The sequence below is a fragment of the Macaca nemestrina genome, chromosome 9, assembly GCF_043159975.1.
Source record: "Macaca nemestrina isolate mMacNem1 chromosome 9, mMacNem.hap1, whole genome shotgun sequence".
NCBI classification, from domain to species: Eukaryota; Metazoa; Chordata; class Mammalia; order Primates; family Cercopithecidae; genus Macaca; species Macaca nemestrina.
Genome location: NC_092133.1, coordinates 10,716,758 through 10,734,548, shown reverse-complemented (window position 1 = coordinate 10,734,548; position 17,791 = coordinate 10,716,758). Strand labels below are relative to the sequence as shown.

At 41.7% G+C, this 17,791-nt stretch overlaps 1 protein-coding gene across 1 annotated transcript in view; it reads left to right on the top strand.

The window, feature by feature from the left end:
* Positions 1 to 114: 114 nt before the first annotated feature.
* The window catches only part of LOC105469973 (acyl-CoA dehydrogenase short/branched chain), a 41,615-nt gene continuing 23,938 nt past the window's right edge, over positions 115 to 17,791 (top strand). The window contains exon 1 of the mRNA XM_011721623.2: positions 115 to 238. Coding sequence (XP_011719925.2) covers positions 197 to 238 — 42 coding nt within the window. The 5' untranslated portion in view covers positions 115 to 196. The remainder of the gene's footprint in view (positions 239 to 17,791) is intronic.

Genomic DNA, 17,791 nt, shown 5'->3' with positions numbered 1-17,791 from the left:
TCTCGCGTGAACAGGATGGAGGGCGAAAACGAGGAGGGGCCTGTTTGTCTCTCTCGGGGTTCCGTAGGCAGCAGTGGGCAGGGATTAAGGGGGGGTGTGTGCGGGGCGGGTACTGAGTGGGCGGGGCCTAGCTCGCGTAGCTCCCACAGGCTGACTAGTTACCCAGAGGCGCTGAACCGAGAGGCCTGCGGCGACGATGGAAAGCCTGGCAGTGCGGCTGCTGCGCGGCAGCAGGCTGGTGAGTGCGTTCGAGGCTGGCGTCCTGGGGGCCCAGGGCGACCTTGGCCCCTGGCATCACAGCTGGCAGAGCCTTCTAACGGGCCTCGGGGCGCCAGCCTGAGCCCCTCTCCACGTCGTGGGCCCATCTCCCCAGACCCTTGACCCGCGGGCAGCCCACGACCCCGACCCCCTTCAGGCCTCTGGGGGCGGCAGCTGGTGGCAGGGGGTCGGGGCTGTCTAGAAGCTGCTTTGGCGGAGCAAGCGCCTTCAGTGGAGTCGGAGGGTCGCGTCAACAAGATGTCCTTTGCAGGCCGTTGCGTCCTGAGAGCAACTGAGTCTTGATCTCTGGATCTCTGGATACATTTTGCACAGGTGTTACCTCCCTGATGCCCTAACCCACCTTTCCCCAGTGATTACATTTCACACCCCCTCCCCCCAAAAAAGATTGTTAAAATATAGGCCCAGTCTCATTCTGAGCAGGGTGTCTCCCTGTTCTTCCTTCCGCGGCCCCGCTCAAAGGTAGTAAGGGACTTCGGAGTTGTTCGGGCTTCCCGGCCAGGGATAGAGTTCCCTCTGCCCCTTATCTTATGTCTGGAGCCTGGGTTTCTTCCGTGGATAGACTCACCGCGGCCCAGGGGAGCCTGTGCCGGTCCCTCTTCCATGAACTTAAGCTGAAACCAGCCTTTTGTGCTTAATTCTGATCTCTGCACCTACACAAACTGTTGGTTCTTTAACAGCCCCTGTGTTAAACATCCTATGCTCTTCACCCCTTGGACCTATTATATAGCATGCTTTCCAGAACATACACATTTGGATACACTTGTGTTTGTCAGTACACTTCACTAGGAATTTTCCCACTGCTTACGTGTGCTTTTCGTGTTTCCTTTGCATTTGCTTTAATGAGTTGGGCTTTCCAACTGCTGCTCCAGTCTTATGCCCAGAGGCAGAACTCTTACCTTTTTACTCATTAGAGATAATTAATGTTATTTGTTTTACAGGCCTGAAATACAATAAAAAAATAGTAAGTGATTATTGTTTAATACTGTTTATAATTGTTGGTTAATAACTTAGCAAAGAAATTTCCTTGGTTTTACCATTTGACTTTGTTTTAGAGCCAAAATTTATTGACCACATAATCTGTGGTAGGCACGTTCTCATTCTACCTGAGTCATCTCAATTCTCACAATCATCTCAACAGGTAGTTTAATCTTGCAGATGCAGCGGTTGATGCTGAAAAAGAATAACTTGCCCACAGATAGAAAGTGATAGAGCTGGTATTCGAACTCTGGTCTGATTCTAAACTTAACCTTCATATACTACTGTCTTCCCTTCCTTACAGATACCAAAAGCCTATTTTGTTTGGACTTTTGGTTTATTGTGGCTTATAGTCCTTTATAGTTTTTTAAGCTCTTTTACATAAATTAGCCAAATTTATTGAACGTCGACTGTAGCATAGTGGTTAAGAACGTGGGTTCTGCAGCTAGGCTGCTTGGGTCTGAACCCAGGCCCTCTCACTTCCTAGTGGTATAAGCTTGGACAAGTTATGCTTTGGGTCTCAGTTTTCCGATCTGTAAATGGAGAGAATAATTGTGCCTATTCCAAAACTGGTGTGAAAATTAAATGAGTTCATATGTTCATGTGAGGCACTTAGAATAGTGCTTGGCATATAGTCAGCTCTCGATAAATATCAGCTCTTACTGCCACGCACGAAGCATTGTGTGCTACGGCAGATGTAATAATGAGTAAAACACTCTACCTTCAAGAAGTTTATCTTTTAGAGAAGAGGTTAGAACTATATGGAACTAACCTCATATCACGTAGGTGTGGAACAAATCCTAAGGGGCTACCATCTGCGTGCAGATTCAGAAGATAGAAATGACTAGGACCATTGGGAAGTGATAGGCTCTTTGGAAGCTGGGTTAGAGTTTAGGAGGGGAAAGGAATGGTCAGAAAACTGCAACAAAAGGGGACTGAGGCCATTTTAGGGAATTGGGGATTGATCCTTTTGGATTGTGAAGAGCCATTGAAGGTCAAGAGCTTTGGAGTTTCCTAGTGCCACAGGGTAAGTAGATTGCTGTGGACACAGGTGGCATGGAGTGGGAAGAAATGCAAGGTAGGGCTAATTTTGGTTTCTATCCAGAGGCAAATAGAGAGCTAGCATTTACTCACTTATTGTAGACCAGGGACAGCATTTTACACCCACTACCCTATTTACTCTTCCTGTAAACTTCTGAATTAGGTATATTAGTGGCTTCATTTTGCAAATGAACTCGGAGGCAATAACCAGTGTTCCCGAGTCACACAACAATCAGATTGCAACACTGGCCTTCTCAGAAGGTCTCTCCTAGTCCTGCAGATGGATTAGAACTGCCCTGTCCATTTGGTCTAAGCAAGCCAGTTAGTGGAGAATTGGACCTTGTAGTTAACCTGTGGTTCCAAAGCATTTTAATGTAGCTTGATATCATTTTTTTTTTTTTTTTGAGACGGTGTCTCACTCTGTCGCCCAGGTTGGAGTGCAGTGGCGCGATCTCAGCTCACTGCAACCTATGCCACCCAGGTTCGAGTGATTCTCCTGCCCAAGTAGCTGGGATTACAGGTGCCTGCCACCATGCCCGGCTAATTTTTGTAGTTTTAGTACAGATGTGGTTTCACCATTTTGGCCAGGCTGGTCTCGAACTCTTAACCTCGTGATCCACCTGCCACGGCCTCCCAAAGTGCTGGGATTACAGGCGTGAGCCACCACACCAGGCCGCTTGATGTCTTTTAAGAGATGATTCTTTTTTTTTTTTTTTTAAACAAGAGCTCACTGTGTTGCCCAGGCTAGAGTGCAGTGGCATGATCATAGCTTACCATAACCTTGAACTCCTGGCTCAGGTGATTCGCTGACTTCAGCTTCCTGGGAGCTGGGACCACAGGCATGTGTCACCACACCTGGCTAATTTTTAAAGTGTTTTGTAGAGATGAAGTCTCACTGTGTTGGCCAGGCTCATCTGGAACTCCTGGCCTCAAGCGATCCTCCCACCTCACTCTCCAAAATGCTGGGATTACAGGCATGAGCCACTGCACCCAGCCAAGAAGTGATTCTTGAAAAATATCCTTGAGGTGATTTCTTGTTCAGTTAATTCTCTGAACATCTGCTAGACAGCAGCTGCCAAAATAGATATAATTCTTGTTGTTCAACTTTTTGCTCTTCAACAAAATCAGAAGTATTTTTTTTGGACATGTATTTGGCATCCAGGTAGAGAGAGCACAAATAGTTTGAACGTGTCCCCCAAAATTCATGTGTTGGAAGCTTGACCCCCAGTGCAGAGGTTTTGAGTGGGGGGCCTAATGGGAAGTGTTTGGGTCATAGGGGAACTGACCTCGTAAATTATTAATGCTGGTTTCGAGAGAGTGAGTTCCTCATAAAAGGACAACTTTGGCCTTCTCTTGCTCTCTCTTTCTCTCCCCTCATTTCTCACTCTCTCTTACCCTCTCTCACCCTCTTGCCTTTCTCTATGGAATGACACACCTCTTAGCCTGAGAACTTGGAACAGCTGACTCATCATAAATGTTCTTAAATACTTAGAACAGCTGACTCATAACAAATCCTCAGTAAACATTAGCTATTTTTAAAATTAATTAAGTTAGTTAGTTAGTTTTTTAGAGACAGGATCTTGTTCTGTCACCCAGGCTGGAGTGCAGTGATACAGATCATGGCTCACTGCAGCTTCAAACTCCTGGACTCAAGTGATCCTCCTGCCTTGGCCTCCAAAAGTGTTGGGATTGCGGGCATGAGCCACTGTGCCTGATTCTTAAAAGAGCAAGGCATTGTTAGGAATTCCTAAAGACTAGAATGAAGAATCAGAGACTGGTAGATGGGAAAAGTTGTGTTTTTAGCAGTTTTGGAGAATACCTAAAACCGAAGCTATTATTTCTGGAGAAAGCAAGCAGAGGTTGGACAGATTCTGGTGTAGAAGTTTTGGCTTGGGGATATGAAATTGGGATCAACTTAAAATCTAATCCATTGACACACTGCTAATAAAGGCATACCCAAGACTGGGTAATTTATAAAGAAAAAGAGATTTGATGGATTCACAGTTCCACATGGCTGGCAAGGCCACACAATTGTGGTGAGGAAGGTGAAGGAGGAGCAAAGGCACATCTTACATAGTGGCAGGCAAGAGAGAAGTGCAGAGGAATTGCCCTTTATAAAACAATCAGATCTTGTGAGACTTACTCACTATCATGAGAACAACATGGGAACACCCCACCCCCATGATTCAGTTACCTTCCACGGGGTCCCTGTCATGACACATAGGGATTATGGGAGCTACAATTAAAGATGAGATTTGGGTGGGGACACAGCCAAACCATATCAAGCAGGTATAAACAATTTGGCATAGGAAATCAAAATCAAAACTGAATATAGTGTTAAGTGTTTTTTCATTAAATTCTAATAAATTGCTGACACAATTCTCATAAGCCATATCAATTCCTGTAATTTTAAAGCCCATAAAGTAGTTTAATTTTCCTTTGGGGGTGGTGAGAGAATTTGTTTAAACTTCATTTCAGATAATTGTAGATTTTCATGCAGTAATAAAAAGAAATATGGAGAGATCCTGCATCTTGTTATCTGATTTGCCCCTGTGGTAACACTTTATCAAACTATAGTACAATATCACAACCAAGAAATTGACATTGATACTGTCAACCTAAATAACAGAAAGAGGCTCTCTGAAAGAAAAGATGCTTATTTGGGAATAGAGCATTGCAATGGAAATACACGTGCCATAGGATTACATAATTGTTTTAAAATAATTATAGTTGGCTACAAGATCAATAACAAGGATGATGCAGGTCCGGGGTTGGACAGGTAGTTACTGGGGCAGATAGGCCTTGCAGAAGTATTTTTTCTGTAAGGTTGTGATGGCCTTTGTGCAATATTTTGGTGTTTGCAATCTTTGGTGATAGTTTTTTATCAGGCTTGCAAATATGAGAACCCTTTTTTCATGGCCTTCCCTCACTCTATTTGTCAAGGTTGTTGTGTCTGTTTGTTTGTTTGTTTTACATTAGTGACTCCATTTTGATTCTGACAACTTTTACAATACAACACACCAAGCTTTTTCAGATATTCCATTTTACATGTATATGTGTGTGTAGGACTGTGCAGTTTTATCACATATGTTTGTGTATCCACCACTATAGTCAAGCTACAGACAGTTCCAACAGTGTAAGGATTGTGTTGTTTGTCCTCTTACAACCCCTCGCTACCCCTAACCTCCTGTCCTGGTCTCTAATCCCCGGTAAACACGAATCTCTAGCTCTATAAATTTGTCATTTCAAGAATATTAGATAAATAGAATCATCCAGTCTTTTTTTTGTTTTTTTGCTGAATAGAATTTATTGTAGGGGAAGGAAAAAATGTTCATCCACCCTCTTGGGTTCAGTGACTGGGGCTTGGAAATTAAATAACAAAAGACAGATTAATAGTAGTAAAAGGTTTATTTCCTATGCATAATGAGCAAGTACCTGGCTCATAAAATAGTTAAAGGGTTTATATACTTATATTTATACTTATATTTACATGTTTATATATCTATATTTACATCTTTTCATGCAGTTATAAAAAGAAATACAGAGAGATCCTGCATCTTGTTATCTGATTTGCCCCTGTGGTAACATTATCCTAACCTTTATGTACCTAATAATATCCTTAGGTATATAAAGGAAGGGGAGAAAGGGCCTCTATAGGACAAACAAATAGGTCCCCTTGGGAAAGACAAACAGATTTTTAGGAAAACAAATAGGTGGTAAGAAATTGTGTAATAACATTTGCCTATCCATCTTCAGGGCCAAAAACTCCCCAGTAGGGGGAATTTCTGATAGCCTCATTTCCTGGAGGTCGCTGCTTTTAGTCAGATAAGGGAAGCTCCTGGAAGGCTTTTCCTCCACTTGTTGAATCTCAGATGTCTTCAGCTTAAAAGAAGCATTATGGCAACTCTGGGATTCCAAATGGGTCCCTGCACCATGATAGGGATGTACCACAGATGTTTAGCCATTCACCCACTGAAGGACATCTGGACTGTTTCCAGTTTTTTACTGTTGTGGCTAAAGCTGCTGTGGACATTTGTGCACAGGTCTTTGAACTTATGTTCTTACTTCTCTTGAATAAATACAAAAGAGTACAACTGCTGGGTCATATGATAATTGCATAAGAAACAGCTAAACTGTTTTCCAGAGTGACTGTACCATTTTACATTCCCAAAAACAATGTATGAGAGATCCATTTTCTCATCTCCCTTGCCAGTGCAGCAAATCAAAATATTTAACCCCAAAATATACTTCGACATATTTTGAAATGGTTGCCATAGTGCCAGCAGACCAGCCTGATCAACATGGTGAAACCCCGTCTCTACTAAAAATACAAAAATTAACTGGGTGTGGTGGCATGTGCCTGTAATCCCAGCTACTTGGGAGGCTGAGGCAGGAGAATCGCTTGAACCTGGGAGGTGGAGGTTGCAGTGAGCCGAGATCGTGCCACTGCACTCCAGCCTGCGCAACAGAGCAAGACTCTATCTCAATAAATAAATAAATAAATAAATAAATAAGAAGACTTAGCTTTCCAAACAATCTGTCTCCTGTCTTCTTCTTCTATTCAGTAGTTTATTTGCAAGGCAATAATAGTGTCACAGGTTCAATCCTGGCTTGGGTATTTCATTATCTTTTACAATTACATGAAAATTTTGTTCAAGGGAGAGAAAGCCAAATTTCCCCCCTGCATTGGTCCACCGTTAATATCAACCCCAGTATTTTATTTTTTAAATGAAACCTTATAGACAAATCCATTCAATCTTAATCAGAATGACCATAAGATGGGATTCTCATAATCTCTTTATACATTTTTGTTAAAGAGCAGATCAGTGCCTTAAGAAAACCTTGTGCTTTTATTCCAATGCTCAATTTTTGGAAAAATAAAATAATACCCTTTTGAATGTAGTCAGTATGTTCACACAGAGAATTTCTTTTACAAGATTAATTTTTACAAACCTTCCACAACTCATTCAAACCTTTAGCTTTATCTTATTTAACTGAAAACAATCCTTTAACTGTCTAAACTAGGCAAAAATTTACGTTCCCATGGCTTCTTATAATCTTTTACCAAAAACATATTTTACTTTCTTTACACAACTTGCATGTCTTTTTTATATAAACATCACACACATAACACATATATAACTACACAGATAGACAAAAGATGCAGTAGTTGTAAGATTTTTCGTCTGTCAATCTACTAATTGGATTACTGGCCTCAGGGTGGAGCTCTTCACAAAACAGGGCCAGGAAAACACACAGTTTCTACGGCTTAATAAGCAGGTATAACTGGAAGACAAGAATAGATTTTGAGAGGGATCTATCATAGCACTTTTAATTCTTGGGGTTCTGAGGAAAACAGGGTTTTTCCCCCAAAATAGGGTCCTTGATGACTTTTCTGTTTTTCCCAAGGAGTCCCATGCTCTCCGAAGTTATCTTAGGGCCTCTCATGTGTGCATTAAGAGTGGCAAGATGAAATGGAGAAAAATAGTCAACTGTGAAGAGAATAAAAAAAAAAAAGAACTTCTTTCCAGCAAAACAAGATCCAAGAAGAGAAAAAAAATACGTAAAGGCCTTTTAAGTATACATATAGCTTAAATATCCACTTTTAATTAGGCTTTTTTTTTTTTTTTGAGACGAGTCTTGCTCTGTCTTAATTAGGCTTTTAACCATAGTGCTCTATTAAAAAAAAATCCTTTTAAATCTCCTATTACCCAATTCTAGCCATGCCAAGTGGCCAGTATTTCTGGCTTTGAACTTTACCAAAGGTAACCTCCTAGGTGCTCAGAGAAAGGAACATTTGAGCTAGTTCATGGAGGGGAAGAGAATCAGCAAATGGCAAATGTCACACAGATATCAAACCAGAAACGACTCATTCCCCAAGCCAGGATTGAACCTGTGACACCACTGTAAAACGGTGAAGCCACAGCTACTGAGCCACAGCATTGGACAATCTCCATTGCCCCTCCCAGAAGGAGTCTAGAGTAGTTAATTTTGAGTTTGCAAAGACTTCCAACTACTTAAGATGATTTTACAGCTAACTATGACATGAACGCCAAAATTCCTGGTCTGGGTGGTGGAGACTGAGAGAAAGTACTGCACATGGTTATGAGGGAACCTTTTCAAATCTGTAATTTGAACTAACTTTTAGATAACTTCTGAATTACACAAAATTCTACTTTTTCTCACTAATAACACAACCCTTTCTGGCGTATTTTGTATTCAGAATTATGTGTTAATTAGAATTCTTATCCTTAGTAACCCAAGGATATCCTTAGTAACCTGTTAATGAAACCATAAAAAAAAAAAAACCAAGAAATTCTGAAGTATCAGATATGGACATTTATAGATAAGAACATTTGCACAATTTTAGAAACATATTTCCCCATATCACAACCCTTTTTTTTTTTTTTTTTTTTTTTTTTTTGAGACGGAGTCTTGCTCTGTCGCCCAGGCTGGAGTGCAGTGGCGCGATCTCGGCTCACTGCAAGCTCCGCCTCCCGGGTTTACGCCATTCTCCTGGCTCAGCCTCCCGAGTAGCTGGGACTACAGGCACCTGCCACCTCGCCTGGCTAATTTTTTGTATTTTTAGTAGAGACGGGGTTTCACCGTGGTCTCGATCTCCTGACCTTGTGATCCACCCGCCTCAGCCTCCCAAAGTGCTGGGATTACAGGCGTGAGCCACCGCGCCCGGCTCACAACCCTTTCTTAATTGAAAATGACCCAGATAGTAAATAAGCATCAAAATTAAGATTTTAATTTACCCAAAAAAGTTTACCTAAAACATTTATCCCCTTTACTGTACTCAATTCCTTCATTTTCAACAGTTTATCTGGATTACTTCTGCAAACTGAAATATTAGACACTATAATTGTTTTAATAGCCAGTGAACATCCAGTGCTCACCTAAACCTAAGTAAGAGCCTCAAAGTTAAATACACAGATATTTTTACCGATAACTCAGAAGACTTGGCTAACAACATTAAATTACTCTCATTTGCCTCCCCCAAAAAAAGACATGCAAATCAAGATCATTTTGTTTTGGCTGGGTTTATAGTTTTATAATCTTGTATGCCAAACCCTGACACCTCAAAATATCTAGCGGAGACAAATATAAAATCCAGAAAAAAATGTATGTTGACAATTCTGAAGGCATTTCTAGTTTTGTTTTATCAATAGTTTTCAAACCAGCTTGTTTATACTTAAGTCATGTGAACTTGAAATTTTCTTAGACTTGTGTACTTAATTTATGAGCACTCTTTTAGTTATAAGCCAATTTGGTAGACACAACATTTAATAGTAAGTATATATACAAATAAACACATCTAGACAGGTACATACACACACACACACAAAGATCCAATAGCTTTTACCTCGGAACTCTAGCCGTGAGATAGCAATACAGGCTTAACAGTTTTACTTTGTATGCCCCAATAGATAATCCAATGAAGGCTGTGAACCAAAATTGTGGGTAAAGCAGTTTCCATGGCAGTTTGGTTTTTAAAGGGCAAACCTCCCCAGGCTCCAAAGAACACTGGGGCCAAACAGCACCAAAGGAGAGCATCACTCATTAACCAGGCCCCCTGCTTAGAACAGCAGCACAAAAACCTGCCTGGGTACATGCAACTCCATCCCACTTTCCCATTCAGCAGCAAACTCCAGATTGCAAACAATATTGGGACCAAACAGTATTGCAGAATTTCCCATTGTCATCTGTGAGAGAAAATTCTAAGGAGGGCTTAGTACTGGACCTCAGAACCTCTGCCTAGGGTGTCCCCTTTGGAGAGGTTGAAGTCTGGAGTTCGATCCCCTGAGGCATCCCCCTTTGGGATCCACTCTTAGAGTGTCAGATGTCTCTGACCTTAGGTGGGCACCAATCCCACTTTGCATGTTTTCCTCCAGAGGCAATGGCCTACTATGAGCTTTCCTTTGGTTCCTGGGTGTAATCCCCAACTTTTAGCATCCTCATAATTTGATAAGGCCTTGCTTTCCCATGCTTCCCATTCCACTAAAGTGATAGTCATGAACTGTAATGATAGGCACTGGAGGCTGAGTGGGTTCTTTTGTCCTTAGCCAGTCAAATAGGGGAAGGGAAGAATTTAGCATAAGAAGAGAAGTCGAATGTGTTCGAGTTCACTCCAGATTAGCTGCGCCACATGTAGGGATCAGGGACCACAACTGGAAATGATAGAAAAGAGTCCTTATCTCTTCCAGGGAGGGCAACTATCCTTATTCACTCCTTGGCCTTTAGGCAACGCTGGAGAGTGGCCCTGGCCAGAAGCCTGCAGTTGCCTCCATGTTTAGATGCTGCCCACCAAGGATCCTGAGTTGGAAAGGAAAAGAGAGAGAGAAGATTCCCCTGGATGGTGCAGAAAGGAAAAGGTGAAAAATAAACCGCACACTTTGGGCTGGCTAACCAAAATATGTTCCCAGTGTAGGGTGTCCAGGTTCTTGGCATTTTGAACAAAGAATTAGACAAAATGCACAAACACAGCAAGCAAAGAATGAAGCAACAAAAGCAGAGATGTATTGAAAATGAAAGCACGCTCCACGGGGTAGGGGCGGGCCCAAGTAAGCAGCTCAAGGGCCCAGTTACAGAATTTTCTGGGATTCAAATATACTCTCGAGGTTTCCCGTTGGTTACTTGGTGTATGATGTTTCCTGCCATAGCTGAAGTAGAGTTACAAAATTATTTACTTGGCTTTAGAAGGTTGGGGGCTTTCCATTTAATTTAGTTCTAGGAAGTCCTTAGGTTCCCTGCCTCCAGACCCTATTTCCTGCCTCAGTCCCAGCTATCCGGGGGACTGAGGTGGTAGGATCACTTGACCCTGGAAAGTTGAGGTTCCAGTGAGCAGTGCTCGTGCCACTGCCCTCATGTCTGGGTGACAGAGTGGGACTGTCTTGAAAACAAAAACAAAACAAAACAAATGTTAAACCAGATCACCCTGAAGAAAAAGCAATTAATAAAAATAAAAGGCTTTTAGGCCAGGCACGGTCGCTCATGCCTGCAATCACTGCACTTTGTGGGGGCCAAGCCACAAGGATCGCTTGAATCTACGAGTTTGACATCAGCCTGGGCAACATAGCAAGACCTTGTCTCCGCAACAACAACAATGACAAAAAATTAGCTGGGAAAGGTGTGCATCTATAGTCCCAGCTACTTGGAAGGCTGAGGTGGGAGGATCACCTGAGTCCAGGAGGTCAATACTACAGTCAGCTGTGATCACATCACTGCACTCCAGCCTGGGTGACAAAGTGAGACCCTGTCACAAAAATAAATAAATAAATAAAATAATGTATTTGCGTGGCAAAACAACCAAAACTATAAGTGAAGTCAAAAGACAAATCACAACCTGGCTTTTTTAAAAGTTGCAATTTCTGCCACCAAAGAGCCAATTTCCCTAATTTGTATAAAGTTCCTAGAAATCAATGGGAACAGAAAAGACATTTAATAGAAAAATGGGCAAAGAACATGAATAAGCTGTATGCAGAAAAAGAAATACAAATAGTTTGTAGACATATGAAAACATGCTCAAACGCATAGGAAGAGAAGCACAAATATAAGAATGCCTGGCCCAGTGTGGTGGTGGCTTACGCCTGTAATCCCAACACTTTGGGAGGCTGAGGTGGGTGGATCACCTGAGGTCAGGAGTTGGAGACCAGCCTGGCCAACATGGTGAAACCCTGTCTCTACTAAAAATACAAAAATTAGCCAGGCGTGGTGGTGGGCACCTGTAATCCCAGCTACGCAGGAGGCTGAATCAGGAGAATTGCTTGAACCCAAGCAGTTCTTGGGGGGAGGTTGCAGTGAGCCAAGATGGCACCACTGCACTCCAGCCTGGGAGACAGAGTGAGACTCCGTCTCAAAACAAACAAACAAAGAAAAGAACACCTTGTGTTACAAATTTTCACCTATCAGATTGGCACAAAAATTTAAATATTAAAACAGCATGCTGTTTTGGCCAAGGCTCTGATTAAACAGAACTAATAATAGTCCACCAAAGTATTATGAAATTTTTAAACTGAAAACATCCAATCAGGCCACAGGGAAAAACATTATGTAAACTTAAACCAAGTCTTCTGAAAACACAACTGCCTGTGTAAATAAACCTTGTCTCTACTCTTGTTAATCTGTCTATAGTCAGTTCAAAGCCCCTCTATCATCACCATTTAACCTGGTTGGTTAGAGATATATGTAAATGTATCATTCTATGGTATTTTATCACATGTAGATTTGCATAACCACCACCACCATCTAGATGCTCACAAAGATCTCCCTCATTTCAGTTTACTTACAACAAAAGTTCTGTTGTACCTTCCCCAGCCTACCCTACCAACTATTTAAATTTTTTTTTTTTTTTTTTTTTGAGACGGAGTCTCGCTCTGTAGCCCAGGCTGGAGTGCAGTGGCCAGATCTCAGCTCACTGCAAGCTCCGCCTCCCGGGTTCACGCCATTCTCCTGCCTCAGCCTCCCGAGTAGCTGGGACTACAGGTGCCTGCCACCTCGCCCGGCTAGTTTTTTGTATTTCTTAGTAGAGACGGGGTTTCACCGTGTTAGCCAGGATGGTCTCGATCTCCTGACCTCGTGATCCGCCCGTCTCGGCCTCCCAAAGTGCTGGGATTACAGGCTTGAGCCACCGCGCCCGGCCAACTATTTAAATTTTAAAAAGGAGTGAAAAGGCCCTCTATGTCTTAATATGCAAATATCTCTTGAATATATTGCTACATGAAAAAAAAAAAAAGGGAAGACACAGAATAGGATACATAGTATGCTACATTTTTGAAAGGACAGGGAGAAAAATAAGAACGTGTATTCCTATTTGCTTATATTTGTTTTAAGAGAACACTAGAAGGATACATAAGAAGCTAATTTAAAAAAAAAGAAAGAGGTTGCCTATGGGAGAGGTAGAGAAGTGGGCTGGATGGGGATGTGATAACAGGTTTTTTGAGCCTTGTTTGTATGTTGCCTATTAAAACCAGGAGAAAATGTTAAAGCCAACTGGAGAAGGGACGTCATGGGGTAGGGCACGTTCATAGATTACTACTTGAACTCTAAGCCCTAAGTGAATGGTTTGGTTTTTGAAAGTCATAAGATGGGTTGAGTTTTCAGTCTCCAAAGTCATGCGTGTTAAACCACAAATTCCAGCCCAAGCTGCACGACAGAATGATCTGGGGTGCTTTTTAGCAGTAAGGATGCCCACGGCAGAGTCTACTCTTGAATCACAATCTTAAATGTTGTGGCTATGATAGCTCTTTTTTAAGTTCTCCAAGTGATACAGCTATGCAGCTGATATGATTTGGCTGTGTCTCTACCCAAATCTTGAATTGTATCTGCTAGAATTGTATCTGCTAGAATTCCCACATGTTGTGGGAGGGACCCAGGGGGAAGTAATTTAACTGTGAGGGCCAGTATTTCCCGTTCTATTCTTTTGATGGTGAATAAGTCTCACGAGATCTGATGTGTTTATCAGGGGTTTCCACTTTTGCTTCTTTCTCATTTTCTGCTGTCACCATATAAGAAGTTCCTTTCGCCTCCTGCCATGGTTTGGAGGCCCTCCCAGCCATATGGAACTGTAAGTCCAATTAAACCTCTTTCTCTTCCCAGTCTCAGGTATGTCTTTATCAACAGTGTGAAAATGGACTAATACGGCTGCCAACGTGGTAACCCCTTGTTCCCACACAACGGGTGTATATGATACCTTGGCAGATATCAATCCAATGTCCACAACTAAGGAGGTTTAGCAAGGGGATTTTACTACTTGTAACAAGTAAGGAGAACACTGGGATTATTCCCACAACAGTGTCTCCCTGAGCTGGGGGCTGGATCAGGTTTTTGTAAGCATGGGGTAATGAGGTGTGATCTGATTGGATGCTGCAGTGAGGGGATGCCAGGAGGCATGATCTGACCAGATCCTGCCAGGGTGTGACCCGAGAGCTCATCTCATTAGATCCTTGATCCTGCCATAAACTATCCACTTCTTAGAATAATTAAGTCCTTACTCCTCAGTCCGAGTGCTTATGTTCCCTCTGTGGTTGCATGCTTGGTTCATTTGGGTATGCCCAGTTTTATGTGACCTGAGATCTATGGTAACTGAAAAACAACTCACCACTTTGTTACGTAAAAATTGAATCAGATTGGTCTGGGGAGGCTACACACTGATTTAAATCTCAGGGACATTCTTTCTCAGACACTAATAGATTAGTTGGTAAATGCTACTGTAATAAACTAGTTTAATTATTGTAACAATATTCAGCAGTTAGGATCTTATCCTTAAAATTGTTCTGTGTCATACTGAGCACATTATCTAAAACCTACTTCTAGCTTTTAAAAGCAAGCCTACTTTGAATCCCTTTGAAAACAGGCTGAGCATGGTAGCTTAGGCCTGTAATCCCAGCACTTCAGGAGGCTAAGGCAGAAGGATCACTTGAGGCCAAGAGTTTGAAACTAGCCTGGGTAACATAGCAAGACCCTGTCTCTACAAAAAGTTAAAAAATTAGCTGGGTGTGGTGTCGCACACCTGAAGTCATACCTAGTCAGAAAGCTGAGCTGGGAGGATCGCTTGAACCCAGGAGGTAGAGGCCACAGTGAGCTATGGTCCTGCCACTGCTCTCCATCCTTAGTGACAGAGCAAGACCCTATCTCAAAAAAATAAAATAATAAAATAAAAATGAAATCCCAAAGCATACATGGTTCAGGCAATTGTACATACTTTTAAGTCTTACAATTTTTGCTGGGCATAATGGCTTACAAGTATAATATCAGCACTTTGGGAGGCTAAGACAGGAGGATCACTTGAGGCCAGGAGTTCAAGGCCAGCCTGGGCAACATAGTAAGACCCCATCTCTATTTCTAGAAAAGAAAGAAAAAACTCTGTAAAGTTTCTTAAAGTTTTTTCTTATCAAACATTTCTAATATACAGAAAAAGTCCAAAAATGAATATAACTGATACCCATATCCACACAACCCACCTTTGCTACAGATTTGTTTTAAAGGTTAGTCAAGCGAAGCAATACTACATATTTTTTTAAAAGAAATAAAACAGACCAGGCATGCTGGCTCATGCCTGTAATCCCAGCACTTTGGGAGGTCAAGGTGGGTGGATTGCTTGAGGCCAGGAGTTCAAGACCAGCCTAGCTAACATGGTGAAACCCTGTCTCTACTAAAAATACAAAAATTAGCTGGGCGTGGTGGCATATACCTGTAGTCCCAGCTACTTGGAGACTGAGGCACAAGAATCACTTAAACCCAGGAGGCGGAGTTTGCAGTGAGCTGAAACCACACCACCGCACTCCAGCCGGGGTGATAAAGCAAGATTCTGTCTCAAAAAAAAAGGAGAGAGAGAGAGAGAAAAAAAAAAGAAATAAAACAATGCTAACACAAAACTCACACTTGCACCCTCTCCTCAGATATAACCTCCATCCTGAAGCTCATCTGTATGCTTCCTGTTGGTGTTTTTAAAATTTTGCTATATCTTTATGTCCTCATAAGAATATATACTATCATTTGGTGTTTTAAAGCGTACGTAAATGCTGTCATCCTGAACAAATCCTCTCGCTAACTGCATCTTTAACTCTATACTGTATTTTCAAGATTTATGCATGTTGATCCAAGTAGCTCCCTAGTTCCCTTTAACTGCTATAAGATATTCTGTTGTGTCAGTATATGACAATTTATGCATCGCTTTGTTGACAGATAATTGGATTTTTAGTTTTTTGCCTTTACAAAAATCACTGCATCTTTTTGCACATCTCTCCTTGTGCATATGAACTGAAGTAAAATTACTGGGCCTTAGTGTAAATATGTTGTTTTAGTTCACTTTGTGCTGCTGTAACAGAATACAATAGACTGGGTACTTATCAAGAAAACAAATTTATTTCTCATAGTTCTGGAGGATGGGAATTCCAAGATCAATTCACAGGCAGGTTCGGTTGTCCGAGGAAGGCTTTCTTCCCACATCCTCACTTGGCAGAACGGAAGGGCTGGGCTGATGCTGTGTGAAGCCTCTTTTATAAGGGCCTTAGTCTCATTCCCAAGGAGGAGCTCTCATAACCTAATCACCTCTTAAAGGCACCCCCCTCAATACTATGACATTAAATTTCAACATCTGAATTTTAGAAGGGACACATGCAAACCATGGCATATGTTTTTATCTTTGCTGTCACTAAATTGTCCAAAGTGATTGCAACAGTGATTTATATACTCAACCCACAGAGTATAAGAATTTTTCCTTTCTAGCTGGGCATGGTGGCTCACGCCAGTAATCCCAGCACTTTGGGAGGCCGAGGTGGGCGAATCACTTGAGGCCAGGAGTTCGAGACCAGCCTGGCCAACACAGTGAAACCCCATCTCTACTAAAAATAGAAAAAATTAGCTGGGTGTGGTGGTGCATACCTGTAATCCTAGCTACTCAGGAGGCTGAGGCATGAGAATCACTTGAAGCTAGGAGGCTGAGCTTGCAGTGAGTCGAGGTCGTACCATTGCACTCCGGCCTGGGTGACAGAGCGAGACTCTCTCAAAAAAAAAAAAAGAAAAAAAAAGAAAAAAATCTTTTCTCCTTTCTCCCCACAACCCTTCCTAACTCTTAAGGGTCGAGTAGTTGGGGAGAAGCTTCAGGAGACAACACAACACCTCTGATACATCTTCCTTTGCCTTTCATATATTGTGAAAGCTTCTAGGTTTAAAGCACTTTAAGAATGTTTAGAGCAATACTTCATTATGCTGGAGCATAATGGAGGAAGGGGACTAACTCAATTCTTTTACTAACTGGCAAAAGAGCCTTTACCAGAACATTCCACAGTCAGGAGTTCTTAACCTTCTTTGTGTCTTGAATGAAGAATAAACAACAATGTAGTAAAGTTTATAGACCTTTTCTCAATGATTCAAAGTGCATAAAATATAGAGGGTTACAAGGGAATTCTATTTTTTCCCCCAAAGATGCTGGATATAAAAAATACTTTTTAATTGTGATATAGTAATGTGTGTTTGTTAATTAAATAAGATCCGGCAGTAGTTCTATTTACAAATTCAAATTCACTGCTGTGAATTTGAAGTAACGAAGAGCACAAATAATATTTCAAGATATTTGTACCAAATCAATGTGATATAAAAGTATCTGTAATTTCTTATGATGACAGAGTCACAGATACTGCTAAGACTACTGTAACTTGTTGCTTACATTCATAATAGAAGGAAACGCTATATTTTAGTTAGAGGTTAGTGAAACAAGGATGTAATTTTACCCCCGTCCAAGTTCGTGGACTTTATTGTTCTGTCCACAGAGGCCCCGACTTGATCATCAACACTTCTAGGTGCAACAGAACTCTGGTCAATTGAGTAAGAAACAGATCAGACTCAAGCTCTGGAAAGTTTTTGGCAAGGCATAAATAACCATTATTCCATTCAAGTAGCAATTGCTGTTCTATACAAAAAAATGTGATGATGTGGTGCAATGGGTTATAACTGTGGAAAATCATTTTGATGGAGTGGACACCAAAGCTGC